Raw genomic sequence first — 18241 nt, 5'->3', positions numbered from 1 at the left:
AAAAAAAATCCAATCTCTGCCCACCATTGTCTACCACTTAGTACCAAGTCATCATGTCTACAATGACCAACTAATGATTGTCTTTATTTCTAATGACTAATCATTTATCACCATGATTTTCAATTACCAATTACTAATCACTAATCACCATTGTTCCCAATGCTCAGTCACTGATTGTCACCATTAGCCACTATTGTTTCCTGAGTAATGGCCCAGTGATTAAGCTTATGAACTTCTGATCGGAAGGTCATGAGTTCAAACCCCAGTACCAGCCCTTAACCCTCACCCACTGCTTTATTTATATAAAAAAGGTAGTTATAGTCATTCTGGATAAAAGCATCTGCCAAGTGCCATACGTGTATTTGTTTTACGGGAGGTGGTAGCTCATTAGTGTTTGGTTTGGAGGATCACTAGTTAAAATCCCAGCATGACCAAGTTACCACTGCTGGGCCCTTGAGCAAGGCCCTTAACCCTCAACTGCTCAGTTGTAAGTTGCTCTGGATAAGGGTGTCTGCCAAAATCCATAAATGTAAGTGAATATGCAAATTAGTGTCACCTCACGTGTTGACTTCTAGCAAATTTGTGAGCATGTTTTATTAAATTTCCCGCAGCACAGTTTCAACCTTTTTTTTTTTTGGGAACAACATATATAAATGTGGATAGTTCATAGACCTTTCTGAATTATATTATCGTCTTGTATAAGCAGTGTGAGTAATTATTACGCGCAGGTGTTTAAACTCTGGGTAATTATCTCCTCAGTATAACTAATCAGCTTTACAGTATGGAGCTTGGTGCTTTAGATGTTACCAGGTGTGTATGGTTAGTGTTTTACAGTAAGTGATCTAATGTTTGATGAATGAGGAGTCAAAATGTGTGCAGCGCATCTTTATATCTAGTCCGAATACGTTCATTTCTTAAATGCACTATGCTTGCACTGTCTTATTCCACTTTCACTCTGTAAATCTGGACAATCTCTTTCTCTCTATTTGTATTTGTCTCCCACATTTCTGCATATGTACGTCTGATTTTCTATGTCTATATCTTGCTTTCTCCACATTTCTTTCTCTTTTTTCTCTCTCTTTCACTCTGTCTTTGAGTGACTGTGACAATATTACTTTCAGTCGGTATCATACATACTGTATCACTCTGTGTTTTTCTTTGTTCTTTCTTTATGTCTTTTTTTTATGTTGCTCTGTTTCGCTCTCACCCTTTGTGTCTTTCTATAACTCTGTGTTTATCTCTCTTTCTCTCTATTGCTTTCTCTGTGTCTCTGTCTCCATTCCCCTCTCTCTCTCTCTCTCTCTCTCTCTCTCTCCCTCTCTCTCCACATGCGATTAGATTTACGCTGGAAAGATTAAGCTCGTATTAACTCTCTCTCTGACACGCTCTACTGCTTTGATCCCACTGGCAGATCCTGAAAGCCAGGAGGATTTGAATCTGTAGAAAAGGCCCTTTCTGCCTGCTTAGTTACTGATAAGACTACAAAGAAGCCCGAATCAGATTTAAACTTTTAATTGGCAACATAATACACAAACACGTCTGGGTGGATATACTGTAAGCTGCGCACATAGTCATAAATGAAAGCGAATTACTTTATGCGTGAAAGCATACAGGATCAATATCCTAATAATAGAGCAGCCAAACGCCTTAAAGAAAAATGACAGATGATGTGAGTGAAAAAAAGACATTTGACCTTGAAACTCGTGTGTAAACTCAAGTGAACATGTGATTAGGGTTGCAAAGGGGTGGAAAATTTTCTTAAACTCGCCAGAAACTTGGCATGGGAACTTTATATGGGAAATTTTGGAAATATGCAGAGTTGGAAACTTACAAGGAATTTATGGGAATTAATTCAAAATTAAAAAAAAAATATATAAACCTTATCATATACAAACATAAATATAAACTTTTTGTTTGGCCTCAAGCTAATGTGCATGAAGCTAAATAATAAAGATTTAAAAAATGACATTTTTTACTTCGATTTAATTGTTAGTATAATTTTGTTGCACAGTAGCTTATGTAATATTTATATAATTTATGTAAATACTCGCCAAGATGGACATATTTTTGCATTATTTTGTGTGCAGGATTCATGATGTTGGCTATTTGCAGCTAGAACAGCTTCAACTCCTCTGGGAAGGCTTTTCACAAGGTTTAGGAGTGTGTTCATGGGAATTTTTGACCATTCTTCCAGTAGCGCATCTGTGAGGTCAGACGCTGATGTTGGACCAGAAGACCTGGATTGCAGTCTCCGCATTAATTAATCCCAAAGGTGTTCTATCAGGTTGAGGTCCGAACTCAGTGCAGGCCAGCCAGGTTCTTTCACACCAAACTCACTCATCCATGTCTTTATGGACCTTGTTTTGTGCACTGGTGCGCATTCATGTAGGAACAGGAACGGGCTGAAATGTCTTTGTATGCTGAAGAATTAAGAGTCCTTTTACTGGAACTAAGGGACTGAAGCCCAACTCCTAAAAAACAAGCCCACATTATAATCCCCCCTCCATCAAACTTTACACTTGGCACAATGCAGTCAGACAAGTACCCTTCTCCTGGCAACCTAAAAAAACTCAGATTCGTCCATTTAATTGCCAGACAGTGAAGCGTGATTCGTCACTCCAGAGAACGGGTTCTCCACTGCTCTAGAGTCCAGCAGCGGCGTATTTTACACCACTGCATCCGATGCTTTACATTGCACTTGGTGATGTAAGGCTTGGATGCAGCTGCTCGACAATGGAAACCCATTCCATGAACCTCTCTACACACTGTTCTTGAGCTAATCTGAAGGCCACATGAAGCGTGGAGGTCTGTAGCTATTGACTCTGCAGAAAGTTGATGACCTCTGTGCACTATGTGTCTATTTTACATTTTACATGGTCTAACACTTTGTGGCTGAGTTACTGTCGTTCCCAATCACTTCCACTTTATGTTATGATACCACTAACAATTGACTGTGGAATATTTAATAGCGAGGAAATTTCACAACTGGACTTGCACAGGTGGCATCCTATCACGCTGGAGTTCACCGAGCTCCTGAGAGCGACCAATTCTTTCACAAAGGTGCTTGATGTTATGTAACTATGGAATTGATTGGAACACCTAAATTCAATAATTTAGAAGGGTGAGTGAATACTTTTGACAATAAAATGTATATTCCCGTTAATTCCTATGGAAAGTTTCCAACCCTACATGCGATACCATGTGACAGATTATTGATTGCATGAAGAGAGTTGCCACCGTACACGTCACTGGTTTGGTCCTGAGCTTGAGTTACTGACTGTTTGGAGTTTTGCTTGTTCTCTCCGTATTCGGATCAGTTCATTTTTTTGTATGATAAAGAACACTGTCACAAAGCAGCTTTTAAAGAACCATGATGAGTGAGAAAGTGGTGAGTGCAAAACTCCCTGAGATGAAGTGAAAACGAAACCCTGTGAGGAACTAGATTAAAAAAAGAAAATGTTTTCTGGGTGACGGCGTAAGTCCATTCATTATAGGACATTAGGGTTGATAACCTTAACAGTGATGGACATTGTTGAGTGTATCAACTGTTCACCGTTGCAAGTCTTTTTTGTGGCATTTATAGATAATTTGTTGTTCTGTTTGGTTTTCTTTGTTTTTCTTTGCCATTCTTAATGCAGCTAGGTGAAATGCTTACACTAAATTGCCCCTAATGTGAGTGGGTGCATTCATGGTACACCATTCATCCAGAGTATATTTCCACCTCACACCTAGTGTTCCTGGAATAGACTCTAAATCCTTAGCACAGATTCCACAGTATAAAAAAACAAAATTATTCTTAGTCTGTGTCCTAATGAACCAGTATCAGGATGTATTTGGGAAGTGGTAGCTCGGTAGTTAGGATGTTTGACTTCGGATAGAAAGGTCATGAGTTAAAATCCCTGCATCACCAAGCTGCCACTGCTGAGTCCTTGAGTAGGACTCATAACCCTCAGTTGCTTAGTTATATAACATGTAAGTCACTCTGGATGAGGAGGTTTGCCAAATGCAATAAATGTAGTTTTTGCTATAGACTTCAAAGCTCTTTTGTAATTCTTCGTATAAGGGCATCCATTAAATGCCACAAATATAAATGGAAATGTATCAACTCTTCACTCGAGTGCTTTTTAAGTTAACAGATTTGTATCTTGGACAAGCGTATTTGGACTACACTAACCTTTAACTTGAAACTATTTGAATAAGAAGAATATCTAATCAATAATCTACCCATTTCAAGTCACTTGCCAATACAAGATAGTGTGGTAATGTGGGTATTTTTAAAAACACTGGCATTCTCAAAAGAATTTTGAAAATACCTACAATATTTTACCATAACCTCTTTACAGAGTGACCTGCAAAGATTGTGTTTGCAGAGAAAAGGTGTTTCATGAGTTTGGTATATACAGTATATTGTAAAAAAGTATTACAATGTTTACTTAAAACAATTAATTTGTTTAGAAAAGAACTAATAAGGCAGATAATAATTTTTTCGATATTATTAAAAAAATCCAAGTGGTAAAAATCTGCTTGGTTTCAAAACCCCGGACGTACCATAGAGCCAATTTGAAAAGTGTAAATGTCTAGAAAAAATTCTATTTGACATATTTTTTAAAATGTTTTCTTTATAAATGTTGACATACCCTGAGTATCACATTTATTACATAAAATATGAAGCACAAATAAATATGTACAGTATATCCAAAGTATTTTATACAAAGTTTTTTTATTATTAGTGTATTCTTTATTCTAAGAACATCCAAAATACATTATTTATAGTTTTCGAACGATTAAGGTTTGGATTAAACGCGACAATGTAAGTGGCCAGTAAAGTATGAAATCGTTAAATAATTATAATAGTTTTTATAATAGTCTGTCGTAATTTTAATGACTTTCACAAAATTCGAAATGTGGTGACACTTTGGTTATGCTTGATGGGCCCCTATTGGTCACTGGATCCCAATTTTGCAACCCGGTATTTGTGAAGCACTGTATAAGTACGGTCAGAGAATATTTAACGATTTCCCATAGAAACATACCGTGCATGCTTGAGTGTGTGTGTGTTTTTTTGTTTTTTTTGTATCGCCTCATTTCAGTGGCATATTATGTGGAAACATACTGTGCTGAAAACCTAATGCCGTTATTTAAACCAAAAGCTTAATAAACAATAAATCACTAGGAGACATTGCTTATCTCGGTGCTGGCTCGATGTAGACTTATTGTGTTTCTGGCACCGATTTGGGTTTCTCTGTTGTACTTCAATACTTTGAGTCTCAGGCCGAACAGAATGTGCTTACGTTTCTTGGCTCGATATATTTGTGCGTGGCAGGATTTGTACATTTTAATGAGGTGCTTGGGTTATCAAGGCTCAAACACCCTTTTTAATCCCATAATGAAGCTGTTCTCTCGCTGCACTGCGTACCTGACGTTCTTGCTCTTGCACCACATGAAATGTGAGAAACCGTGTGTATGTATGTGTGAGTGCCTGTGAGTGTTTGTGTGCAATTTCCTCATCTTGTATAATTTGCTGTTAAAAACGCATGTCCTTCACGGCATGGCTCCCATGTCATGTTTTCAGCTTATATTCCCCTCCCTTTCCCTCCCCTCTCTTCCCCTCCATTTTTTGTTGGCCGTTTGTTTTGCAGCTCTCTACGCCCTAACCAACAGCGTAATCGGGATAAGGTGCCAAGCCAAAGGTTAGCATCATACGTTTCCTTTATGCAGTCATCTCTGCCATTTTCTTTTTTTTTTTATGTAAAGAGCCCATCCTCTGGATCCTCACTTCCTGTTTATTTATAGCTCTTACTCGTGCTCGGTGCACATGCTGATTTCCTGTGAACATTTTCCACCTGCTGCTGCCGCAGCCTCTGTTTGCACTGCTGTGCATGTGGAGCGGGATTCTGTCCAAATCAACACTGTCTGTTCTTAATAAGTCTCCAATATAAGGTTTTCTATCAAGTGAACAAAGGTTAGATGACGGATCCATAACGCACACATAAGCATCGCGTGCATAAAGAACAAGCGCATGAGGAAAAAGATCTCTTCGACATATGTATAATATTAATTAGAAATTTTCATAGCAACATATACATAGAGTAAATGTCATTGAAATTCAGTTCAAGTCCAGGGGGAAAAATCAGTATCGCATAAATACAGCAGACAAACGTTACATACAATATGTGTGCAAAAGTATTTGGACACATGGCTGGAAAAGTCTTGTATGAAACGTTTGTCTGCCAACTCCTAGACTTGAGCTGAATTTTAAACTAGGAGAACTAAACTCGTTCCATCATGACATTATACACAAAATGAGCTCGATGGAGATATGGGTTAGGGTGGAAGATCTTGTGTGTACACCATTATCAAAGTCTACAATCGAAAGACATCTTCATGAATGTAAATACAAAGGTTTTTGGTATTTATTACTTATTGATGTCTCTTAAAAAATAGTCATTGCTATTCGAATACATTTTCATTTTATCCTTAAAATACATTTACTGAAAAAATAATTGCTTCCTAGCATTATACATAGTAATAGTCGAATAATAATATTTTGGTTCTATTTTATTCTTGCCACATGATCATGATGGCAGGAATGTGAAAGTCGAGTAGAACTGTGTGCACCTGCTTCAATTGAACTTTTTTCTTCATCACACTGTCACCTTATTACACCAGAGCAGTGAAATTCATTCTCGCTGAGTGCTGATGAGTGTTGTTTAATGTTGGGGTTCTCTATCTGTGTGCTATATTTACCAGTAATACCTCCTGAGCTAACGCTTTAGTTATATTTGTTTGTGTTGATTTATGTTGCTGTCATATTTCAAAGCTTCTCAGGAGGGTGTTTAGGGCATAAGGCAGTCTGAGACTCTCACCTAGTGATTTAAGGACTGTGATCAAATCTTGAGACTTTAATAGAGTGACCTTTTGGACAGGACTCTTGAGAGTTATGTATGCTTTGACTGCATATATGTAGCTGAATTCTTAAATATAATTTTTCTACCTATCAGACAATTTACAGGGTGATTTTAATTTTTGGTTGCTTGCAATAATTCTATTACATTCACATTTGAGTGCTTGGAAATGCAAGTTGTGATAACTCTACTCTAAACCTGCATCATAAGACTGTCATAAAGACATTATCAAAGTGCTTTTATTGCTACTGCAAGTTTGTTCTTATAGTCTAACCGCAGTCTCTAGTTTTACTTAATGAGTGTGTTAAATTCACACGTTATGACGCAATGCTTTGATGTGTTAATGGTAACAGTATGTAATAATGCATAACAGGGTAAGTTCTCTGATGTGACCTAATATAAAGTGTATCCCGTTTGCTCATAAAATGTTCTGCACTTCACCATGACATTTGTAAGTCTATAGAAGCTTCATAAAGGGCTTGATATGACATTTGTCATAGCGGTTATGCTGACCAGGGAGCCACTATTGATTATAGCATGAGGTAACCAAATAAATAATTAAATACCTAAATCTCAACAGATTGTCTTAAAAATGTCAGGAATAACCAAAGTATTTATAGTTATTAGAACAATTAGAAGAAAATGCATAAACAGTTAAAATCACATAACACAATCAGAACCATAATAAAGAAAGTTTAAAATAAATTTGAGGCGAATTTGACACATGAACTCACCAAAACAATGCTGTTATATTATGCATTAAATATTAATAGTGTTGTGTGCCAATCATTTGTAATAGTCTTTTGCAGAGTGCAATGGTCACCCCAGTAAAGGCAGTTGTGTGAAATCATTTTAAATGACACTATATACCTGTCTGGTGTGTTCAAGCCGTAACATTAATCATCATATGTGCTGAACATCTTGTACGTGTCGTTCATCTTACTTAATACCAAGGGTGCCAATGATTCTGCATTGTACAGAAATTAATAAAGTGGAGCTTCAGGCACATTGAAGATCCATAGTGGGCTATTCAAGCATTCAAGGTGCAGGCTTTGTAGATATTGTACTTCCTCATTTTTGAAATAGCAAGTCTTTGTTGTTATGCCTAGCCAACTTTCTCACATATCAACAGGCAAACCTGTTATAATGGTTGCCATGGTTACATCTCAGCGGGCATTAAGGCTTTATTCTTGACCTTTATTCTTGATCGTTTTTTAAATTGAACATACCGTGCCTTATAAATAATTCTGTTCGTCGAAAATCAGTCTTTCATTTATCGAATTATTGTCTAGTGTTGTATTTAGTGCTTACACACTCTTAGACCCTGCAATAGTGACTCAGTATATGACCTCTTTTCGATGACATGGTTGAGTCAGATCCGGGACCCAAGGTTAAAGTAAACTGTTACCGGAGTTACATGGGTAGTGAAGCTTCAGGAAGTATGCGAGGCACTTAGAGAGACGTAGGAAGGTTTTGATGTGGTTAGTCTATACAGGGTATTTTCCTTGGCACCGTTTGCCTGAGGCTTGTGCGTGCCAAGAGCTGGCTTTTTTCTGAGCCGTGCACTGAGGATAGGTTTCCTCTTAATCATAGCTCATTCCATAAGCTCTTTCTGCTCCTCCGGTGCGTACAAATATAACCTCATCACATGATCAGGTGGCACGTCCTACAGATTAATCCATGATTTCATCGGGTTTGATAGCTGCCCGTCGGACCAGATAAATCACTGACCTGGATAACGTTTCAATGTCGAAGCACAAGCGCTCGCTGTGTTTGGCTCTACCACCGAATGCGGTTTAACTCGAGAAAAGTTTGATCGAGTGACTTTTACAGTGCAGCTTTTAAAGCGATGTAAAGGTGGTGAGTGTTATTGCTAAGGTAAAACTAATCTTATCGGAGGAGTGCTTTTGAACATGCCGCAGATGGCGTGTCCGGTGTTTTCATTTCCAAAGCGTGCTCGCAAATTCTCGGCCTCTTAATCACTGACCAAATAATTACACAGCGGCAGTCGTTCACGCTTACAGCGTATCACTGTCGAACATAGCTCCAGGGTCTCAGGTTCAATCCTGAGCTCAGGTTACTATCCATGTGGAGTTTCTGTTCTTTTGTGTCTGTATGGGTTTCCTCTGGGATTTTCCTCCCACAAACTGACAATGCTAAACTGCTGTGAATGGTTTCCTGTGATAAACTGGCATTCCATTCAGAATGTATCTGCTATGTGATCTAGTGCTAAAATATTTTGATAATGAGAAAAATCCCAGTGGAATAATGTAAATTAAACTTCATAAGAGAAAACATGACCCTGTTCCACTACAGGTTTGACATAACACTTATAATGGAAAAGTCCAGACTAATCAATATGCAGACTGCATCATATATTTTAATAGTCTACTTTATTTGTTCTGTTTATCACCAGTACGAGTTAATAAATGGAAGCCCTTTATGAGACTTTATAAAAAGTAAGGTAGCCTTCATTTATTTCTTTGTAGTTTAGCAGTGCGTTTAATTGTTGACTTTATAATTTATACTGTAAACTGTAAAATATAGCAGCTGGATTTGGGTGCATAAAAAAATTCTTTTTGTTAGTTAGTTAGTTAATCCATTTGTTGATATTGTGATTTGTGGTGAGAGTAGGGAGCAAGTGGAGAAGAGCCTGGAGAGCTGGAGGTATGCGCTGGAGAGAAGGGGAATGAAAGTCAGTAGAAGTAAGACAGAGTACATGTGTGTGAATGAGAGGGAGGGCAGTGGAGTGGTGCGGTTGCAGGGAGAAGAGTTGGAGAAGGTGGAGGAGTTCAGGTACCTGGGGTCAACAGTGCAAAGTAATGGAGAGTGTGTTAGAGAAGTGAAGAAAAGAGTGCAGGCAGGGTGGAGTGGGTGGAGAAGAGTGATAGCAGGAGTGATTTGTAAATGAAGAGTATCTTCGAGAGTGAGTGCAGAGGAGAGACATGGGGTATATTGATAGAAGAATGCTGAGGATGGAGCTGCCATGCAGGAGGGAAAGAGGAAGGCCAAGGAAATGGTTTATGGATGTATTGAGGGAAGACATGCATGTGGTTCATTTGAAAGAGGCAGATGTAAAGGACCAAGGACGGATGATCTTATTAGTAATGTCAAGAGCCTGAATGGAGTATCATTATATTCTCTTTTTTTATCATTATGAGTTACATATAAATCCAATTGAAACTCATTTAATAATTTAAATTATGTGTATCAAATGTCTTCAAGCAAGTAAAATTATAATGGACCTCTTATTCAGAACAACTTCCAATGATCTTATTTATGTAGCTGAGACACTGAGAGTTATGAGTCTTACTCAGGGGCCCAGCAGTGGCAGATTGGTGGTGCTGGGATTCAAACTCATTACTTTTTGATAAGAAGTCTAATGTCTTACTCAGTGAGCTTCCAGACATTATGTTCATGTTCAGCCATATCACTCACCCATGTACTTGGCAGCTATCATTTATCATTCAAATTTGAAAACGGTAAATGCATGCATATTGGAGCACTGAATCAGTGGACACTGCCTGAAGTCATTACTGGCTTTGGTGTTATCAGAAGTGTTGTTTGTTTTTGGATCCAATGCTGAATTCATTGACAGAACACCACTGTGAGGACATTCATTTATCTGATTATTCAGACAGCTATCTTTGCTTGCTGTGTATGTGTGATCTTGTGTGATATTGTGTTTGTGTGTGTGTATTTGGGGCAGATGGAGGTGTCTGACATCCCTGTCTCTTATTGTCCCTGATGTCTGTCTTTTTGTCCCCACACTGGGCATAATTAACACCATTCAGAGCAGCATATTATGACAGACTTAATGAAGCTTTTAATGGAAATTAGTCCGACTTGGCTGGAGGCTGCCAAGCGAAACAGAGCTTTGAAAACGAAGCGGCTCGCTGTGGCTCGCGGCACCTTGATTGAAAAGAAAAGCATACGGTGGCTGGCAAGGGGGACCGCACAGCGCTCACTTCATATATCTTCATATACTGACTTGGAGGTAGCAGCGCCTGAAATTTGCATTATGCCACTGTTTTCAGATTTGAGAAGCTGAGGAGCTTTATTTCCCCAGGTACAGCTCTGGGCTGGGCTGTGTCCCAATCCAAATGTTAGTTGTAACGAGTCGTGAAGTTAAAGTGCAGAATAGCGTGCAATTGGTATGGCCTCGAGCCTAAAGAAAAACAGTACAGGGCAAATTATCCGAATTATTAAATTTATCACGATGTAAAACAGCACATTTTCAAGTATTTCTTAAATAGTATATAAGCCAAAATAAATAATTTACTGTACATTTTTTTGTACATGATGCAAGAATTTTCAGTAATGTTTTAAAAGGAAAAAGTTTTTCAATTTAGAACTGTATTTTTTCCTTTATGAGCAAACCAGTGGCAAATGTTATGAGAGAGAAAACTTGAGAGGACCCAGACTCAAATTAAAACCGAAAGTCCATTCATTACAGATCCATCATTATTGAGGTTAACAGCTGTTCACTGATGGACACTTGAATGCAAAAACTGTTCGTGCTGATTTTATCTTTAAGCCATTCTAGCAAACTGTGTATATCAAATACAGTCCAAAATCCACCTTCATGGTTCTTGAGTTTAACAATAACCTCATGGATCTTTAGGCTGTTCATGTGGAACCACCCTCGGCAGCATGAGTGGGTTTTCAATTGACGAGAATTCCGTTTAGAGGTAGGGCGTTATTATGAGTCAGGCAGGTCCGTAAAGAAGAAGGGAACAGAATCAGTTCTATTTCATAACAGAGAGAGAGAGAGAGAAGGAGAAGGAGAAAGAGAGAAACATGGATTATTAGTTATCCTTATCGTTACATAAAAGTGAAGGTAATTTCTTTACTGTTAAAACTCAGATTTATGTTCTATGCTTTACAATATCAATTTTAATAACACTTTGATAACCTATTATCTTATTTGGAAGAAGTCTCCAGTGTCAGTCTGTGCTTTGTAACAGTTAAGCAGTAATTTTAAGGTTTCTGCCTTGGGCAAGTCTTTAGGACAGAGGACTTTCTTTGCAGCAGGACTATCTTTTTTTTCTCTCTCTTTTATTACCTTAAAGTGGGAGGGAGGGAGGAAAGAAGGAAGAGAGAGAGAGAGAGAGAGAGAGCAAGTGGTATGAAATATTTTTCGTTTGCCCAACATAAAATCTAGTTATAAATAGATAACCAATTTCATGAATAAACTTGTATTTAATTAATGTTAAAAAATCACATTTGTTTGGAAAATTGCTGTGGTGTAATTAGAAGACACAATGGGTGAGAAGACTAACTCTTCTTTATATCTGGCAGCGTTGTAGCAGCCTGATAATAATTATTTTCTTCTTTCCTAAGCATTTCAACACTTTTATATTACAGGTCCAGGCTTATTATTCAGCTATTTGTCTTCAAGTATATTAATTAAGAATTTTTCTGCGTCTGGTGCGATTCGTGTCTTGTTTGTTTTGACCCTGTAATGGTTGTTTTTGTCTCACTTACCGTTTTTAATAAAGCTGTAATGCATGTAATGAATGAGAATATTGCTGTATGTGTGAGATTTGGTTGAATATAACTGACACTTGTTTCGTCTGTATGGGAATCTTTTTAGCTCTGTGTCAGCATGGATGCAAGCATGGAGACTGTATCGGACCCAACAAGTGCAAGTGTCACCCTGGTTTTACAGGAAAGACCTGCAACCAAGGTAGGTGTTTTCAGCTTTAGCACTAAGACACACCTCATGTATGACAGCATAAGGAAAACTGATCACTCAGTAATTTGCCCTGATGCCGTGCATTTTATATTCGGATAATAATAATTCCCAGTACGACATTTTGTATTCTTTCCCGTTCTATTTTCCCCTCCACTTCAGATTATCGTCTCAAATGGCCAATAAGTCTCAGTTTGCACCCAGCTGTCACTCACTGCACTTTTTTCTGCTGTGTATGATATAAAAGGCCTTATTCAGCAAAGCAGAGAAGAAGCAATAATGTCTAAACTTCCTCAGCCTTCAAGCGATACAATCTCAACCACTGGCCTCAGATACCTCGACCATGAATAAAGATAGCGCTTCAAAAGTAATTGTGCTGTAAGTGCTCTTAACATCAGGACACAGCATTGCAGATAACCTTTAAAAAAAAAACTACTGCCCTAAGAGAGCAATGGGAGAAGGTGTAATTAAAAAAGAAGGGAAGTAGGAGGAAAACAAAACCCTTTAGGAATGTGGGAGCGAGTAATCTCACCTTGCAGCCTGACGCAGTTTCGTTTCGGTTCATTGTTAGGGTCGTGGTCAGGCCAAGACTCTGTGCAGAGGCTACAGAACTGATGGCTTCACCTGAATAGACAAGATAGTCATGGTACACTACATATTACAATAGAACTAACTGAATACCAAAGTCAATTAATTATTGTTGCATGACCAATTGTAGGTCACAGACAGAATTTCTAGAGAGTCAGATTTTGTTTTATGTAATTTGGTGCTTCACGTTATGAAGGACATTCAAACTGTTAAGTGTATGAATATAAAAGCAGTGTCAAGAAGTATTTAAGGTCGAGGTAAATGCACATTTTAAGCTTAAAAAGGAGTTGGTACTTTTACATATTCAGATTTCAGATGTTACCAGCGACTTACATAGACAGTCGTGCAGGAGTTGCCAAAAACGAACATATCTCAGTTGTGCACAAATCTAAATTTGGACTTGTGCCTATTTCACTTGTGTAATATTGACTCGAGCGAAGAGCAGAATCAAGTCTGACACTGCTGACTGACAGTATGATATTCATAAATATAGGTCATAAATATGACCCTATTAATTCACTAATAACAGTATCAATTAACTTTTTTTTCTGATGTGTAAATATTAAAATGACATTGGAACTTAAGTCATTAACTATGAAACCCCTAGAGAATTCATTTTCATAGATCTTGCCTTTAGATCTTGCTTAAATTAGTAATCCTCTGCTACCGCGGTTCGAATCTCATGCCCCTGGTTTATCGCAGAATTGCATTTGCCACATAACTAATTTGCTTCGCTGATTTTCCCGGTCTCACACGGACAGCATGATAGACCAAAAAACGTTGATTTTATGGCTTAAAAACAAAACAAAACCATTCTTGGGGTGGTGTCTGTTTATCGCGGTTTTTGGTTTATCACGGGCGGGTTTGGAACATAACCAAGGCGATAAATGGGGGATTACTGTAGATAGATAGATAGATAGATAGATAGATAGATAGATAGATAGATAGATAGATAGATAGATAGATAGATAGATAGATAGATAGATAGATAGATAGACAGACAGACAGACAGACAGACAGACAGACAGACAGACAGACAGACAGACAGACAGACAGACAGATATTCCAAAAAGCCATAAAAATGCAAAGTTTCGAAAAACTCTCACAGACAATGCTTCATGTTTGATGAATTAATGATAATGATATGATATTAATGATTCTTGCTTTATTATAATTTTTTTTTAAATAGGATTTACTTTTATATCTGAAATGAACACAGTGAAGTTAGAAGCCTTATTTGGATTCTCGAGTGTAAGAAGAAAAGCTGCTTAATTTAAAATAATGGTGAAATTATTTGCTCCGATGGAGAGACGCACAGAGAGGGAGCTGATTATTTGCTTCAATTGGCTCAATAATTGTATAATTAACCCTGATTTCAATTTTGAGAGAGCTAATCTTGACTAGTTCAGCTGTTATTGTGTAGCTTTAGTGTGTTATGTGGGGCCTCATACAGTCCAGTTGTCCTGATTAAACTGGTTGATTTGTGTTTTACAAACAATTTCGGTGTCTAATTTTACAAAATTTTAGACTAAAGCAAGAGACTTTCATTCCCACCCCACACCCCCTCCACCCCCCACCCCCCCTGTCGCGGTGTGTACTTTGACCAAACACTGGCTTGATAGCCCTCCAGCACTCCAAAAATTGTAAGAATAATAAGAAGAGTTATGTTGTTTTTAGGATTGGTTTTATTGGTTTTATTGTATCATATTGTCTATGAACACATAATTCTGTCTACTTGATACAATAGAAGTAGTTTGGTTCACTGGAAATAAAACTAATTTAGCTCACTGATTACAGGTTTAAATTTTGGGTTAAAGCCATTGAACCTATTAAGTGATTATTTAAAGTGCTAATTAAACTTAATAAATAGAAATTGACGTTTTTGGGGAGTGAACAGATTTGACCCAAACACTCAAACACACTCCAACCAGAATTAGCCATCCGAATAACTTCGGGGATACTTCAAAAAACAACAAAAAAGCCATATCATGCATGTAATTGCACATTGAAGATACAAATAAACCTGCTAAATGGATAATTGAGCTTCGTTGTTAGGGAAGTCCGTCAGAACAAAGGAATCAGTGCTAATTGAGCATTGCTGAACATTGCAGCACCAATCAGTAACATGAATCTGGCTTTTTAGACTAAATTTCAATTAAAGCCTCATTAGCATTAACCTCTCTTGATCTCTGTTTTGTGTAAAGGAGTCACAGTCGGTCATCATAACATCATAACACGTCATATTGCTGATGCAAGGCAGATGCGCTAGGTAATGCAAATAAAGTGATTAAAAGCGCTAATCCGTTTAGACGTAATGGCACCGGGCCACGCTTCACTCGGAGCGGATCAGATCGTTTTAATAAGATGATTATTTGCTGTAGGCGACGAAAATGAGAATCAGCTCACCTGCTGTGAGCGCTCTCGCTAAGGAACGGTATTATGAACTCCGTCCGAGGGGCGAATGTGCTTACATTTTCCTCTTTGTATATTATCTTGTTAACAGATGGCGGCGAGCGCGCCCTTTTCAATTCTCCATGAGTGTTTCTATTATCGGAACGATAGCTCATATAAGCAATCAGTCCTCTGGCTCCGGCTATAGCTGATAAGCAGGTCAACGTCAACAAAGTCTCCCATCCAACTGTTTAATATGGGATATTTTTGCATAAACCACATGGCAGGCAAGCTGCTTTTTTTTGCTATATTTATAACTTGAAAGCAAAACGGAGCTGAGCGGATTACACGACGGGCTTTACGTGTCATCATATAATTAGCGGTAACGCAGCTGCATTGTTTAATTACACCACAACGTGCTTTTCTTTGTTTCCCGAGCTCTATCGGATCAAACGATTAGGAATGCTGACCAGGTTAAAAACAGCACAGCTGAGTTAGTAGACACCATTTTGGTTGCACTACAAAGGTGGGGCAGGCACGCAAACCTCTCAAATCTCTCGAACCCTTCCAGGCATTTTCACGTTCCCCTCAACCCCTCCCTCTCCCATATTTGCCAGCTAACAATAAATAGCACTAACACTTGCTGAGGAGGACGGATCTGCATGTGACTGTTGACATGTTGTGACACTAAAACCACGCTCACTTTTGTTCAGAGGAAGCAGATGGAGGCCAGGAGACGCTGCTCTCTCGCTCTCTCGCTCGCTCAGATTCTATTCAGTCTCCATAGCACAGGAATTTGGCGTTTTCTTTTTAAGCCAACTCGCACATGGCTAATCCTCTTTAGTGCATAATGTCATTCTTTTCCTTTGCAGGAATGTGGACTGGTTAAAGGTGTGGGATCTGCTGGAGATTTGTACTGCCGTGATAACGTGTAAATTCTGTGTTGTCTGTGTTCCCTCTTTGTTTTTAACCTTTGAGCAGAACAGCAGGATTATGTAAACCCCTCAATCTGGGACAGTCTCCCTCCTCTATTTGTTCCTATGGACCATCCGGCAGTGGGGGTGCCTCCGGAGGGTGAGCTATTCCGATGGTCACTGGGCAGTTCCTCTTTCCACTTTTTTTGCCCACCCACCCCTTCACCACTGCCACCTGCATGGCGCAGGCCGTTCATTCGAAGCATAAAGAATTCTCCCTCTCCCTTTTCTTTTCCCTGCTCCCTTTTCTTCCTGTAGTACATCCCAAAGACTGGAGGGGCATGGCTGGAATGACATGCTGAAAGCCAAGCATGTTTATCTATCCATCCATCCATCCATCCATCCATCCATCCATCTATCTATCTATCTATCTATCTATCTATCTATCTATCTATCTATCTATCTATCTATCTATCTATCTATCTATCTATCTATCTATCTATCTATCTATCCCCCACTTGTTCTGTTTCTTTATATGTCTCTCACTCTTTATATGTCCCACTCTCTCTGACTCTATATGCCTCTCTGTGTTTCTTCTGCTCTGGATTTCTCTCTGTCTATGCACACTCTCTTTTTTTGTCTCTCAGTCTGTTTCTCTATTCCACTGTCCCTCTGTCTTTTTCCTTCTTTCTGCCTATCCTACTCTGTCTCTCAGATTCTTTCTCTCTTCCTCACCCTATATCTTTCTTTATGTGTCTTTTTCTGTGTCCATCTTACCTGCTCTCTTTTTCTGTATTCCTTGCACTCTCTTCCCCCCTTTCTCTCTCTCTTTCTCTCTCCCACACATATATACTGAGACAGCAAGTCTTTCTCGATTCCCAGCACCGTGAACTTGTGAACCAGACCGTCTTTCATCTCAGAGCACCCAAAAGCTTGGCCTACTGCTCTCTCCCACACCACTCTTTTATCTTCCCAGTCTTTCTCCAACTCCTCTATGAGCACATGTGCTGCTGCTAAACTATTCAGATGTGACACTGTGTCTAGTTCTTTGTTTGTCACATACAATGTGGGAGACTGACACAGTCAGTCAAAACAGTGGAGTTGTTTTATAGTTTGATCAGCCATAACATGAACAAATAGCAATTAAAGGAGCGGTTTGTAGATAGATAGATGATTGTAGGCTTCCTAAATGCACCACAGCACACTGATCACTTCAAAATCCTGTGACAATCATCTCATTGAAGTCTCTTTGTTTCTCTCTCTCTCTCTCTCTCTCTCTCTCTCTCTCTCTCTCTCTCTCTCTCTCTCTCTCTCTCTCTCTCAGTTAAGATTATCTTATCAAAATTCATGAATTCAAGGGCTCTGAAAATAACAAACCACTGTTTTAAATGAAAAAGATATAAAGCATTTGTTCCCAGAAAGCAGGAATTTACACTCCAAGGTTAATTCATTAAAAGAGATAAAGACCAATATAGGCAGATATAATATATGTGGAATGCTAAAGCTATAGTTTAAAATAATAATGTTTCTTTATATACACATTCATGTAAAGATTGTGTAATGTGAAGATTTCAGAAACCTTTGAATGACTGTCTACAGTATGCCACACGATGCTGCACATGATGCTTCTAAATTCCCAAATCTGATTGGTCAGAAAGCAATAGCTAATTTTGTTCTATTAAGGCTCAGACAGTAGTGCTGGCTGCAAAACAAACCACAAATTTATACCAACCAAGCACTAGTTTTAA

General features: G+C 38.5%; 1 protein-coding gene across 7 annotated transcripts in view; it reads left to right on the top strand.

Moving 5' to 3' along the window:
* npnta (nephronectin a) overlaps positions 1-18241 on the top strand; it is a 65866-nt gene that overhangs the window by 17006 nt on the left and 30619 nt on the right. For 2 of the 7 annotated variants that reach the window (XM_046869048.1, XM_046869021.1), the window contains exons 3-5: positions 5640-5690; positions 12502-12594; positions 16561-16653. In XM_046869048.1, the coding sequence (XP_046725004.1) occupies positions 5640-5690; positions 12502-12594; positions 16561-16653 (237 nt within the window). The remainder of the gene's footprint in view (positions 1-5639; positions 5691-12501; positions 12595-16560; positions 16654-18241) is intronic. The other 5 variants (XM_046869066.1, XM_046869038.1, XM_046869072.1 and 2 more) reach the window with 3 other exon arrangements.

The sequence above is a fragment of the Silurus meridionalis genome, chromosome 2 (genome assembly GCF_014805685.1).
Source record: "Silurus meridionalis isolate SWU-2019-XX chromosome 2, ASM1480568v1, whole genome shotgun sequence".
NCBI lineage: Eukaryota > Metazoa > Chordata > Actinopteri > Siluriformes > Siluridae > Silurus > Silurus meridionalis.
Note: the sequence above shows the minus strand (reverse complement) of the source record. Positions and strands in the feature narration are given on the sequence as shown.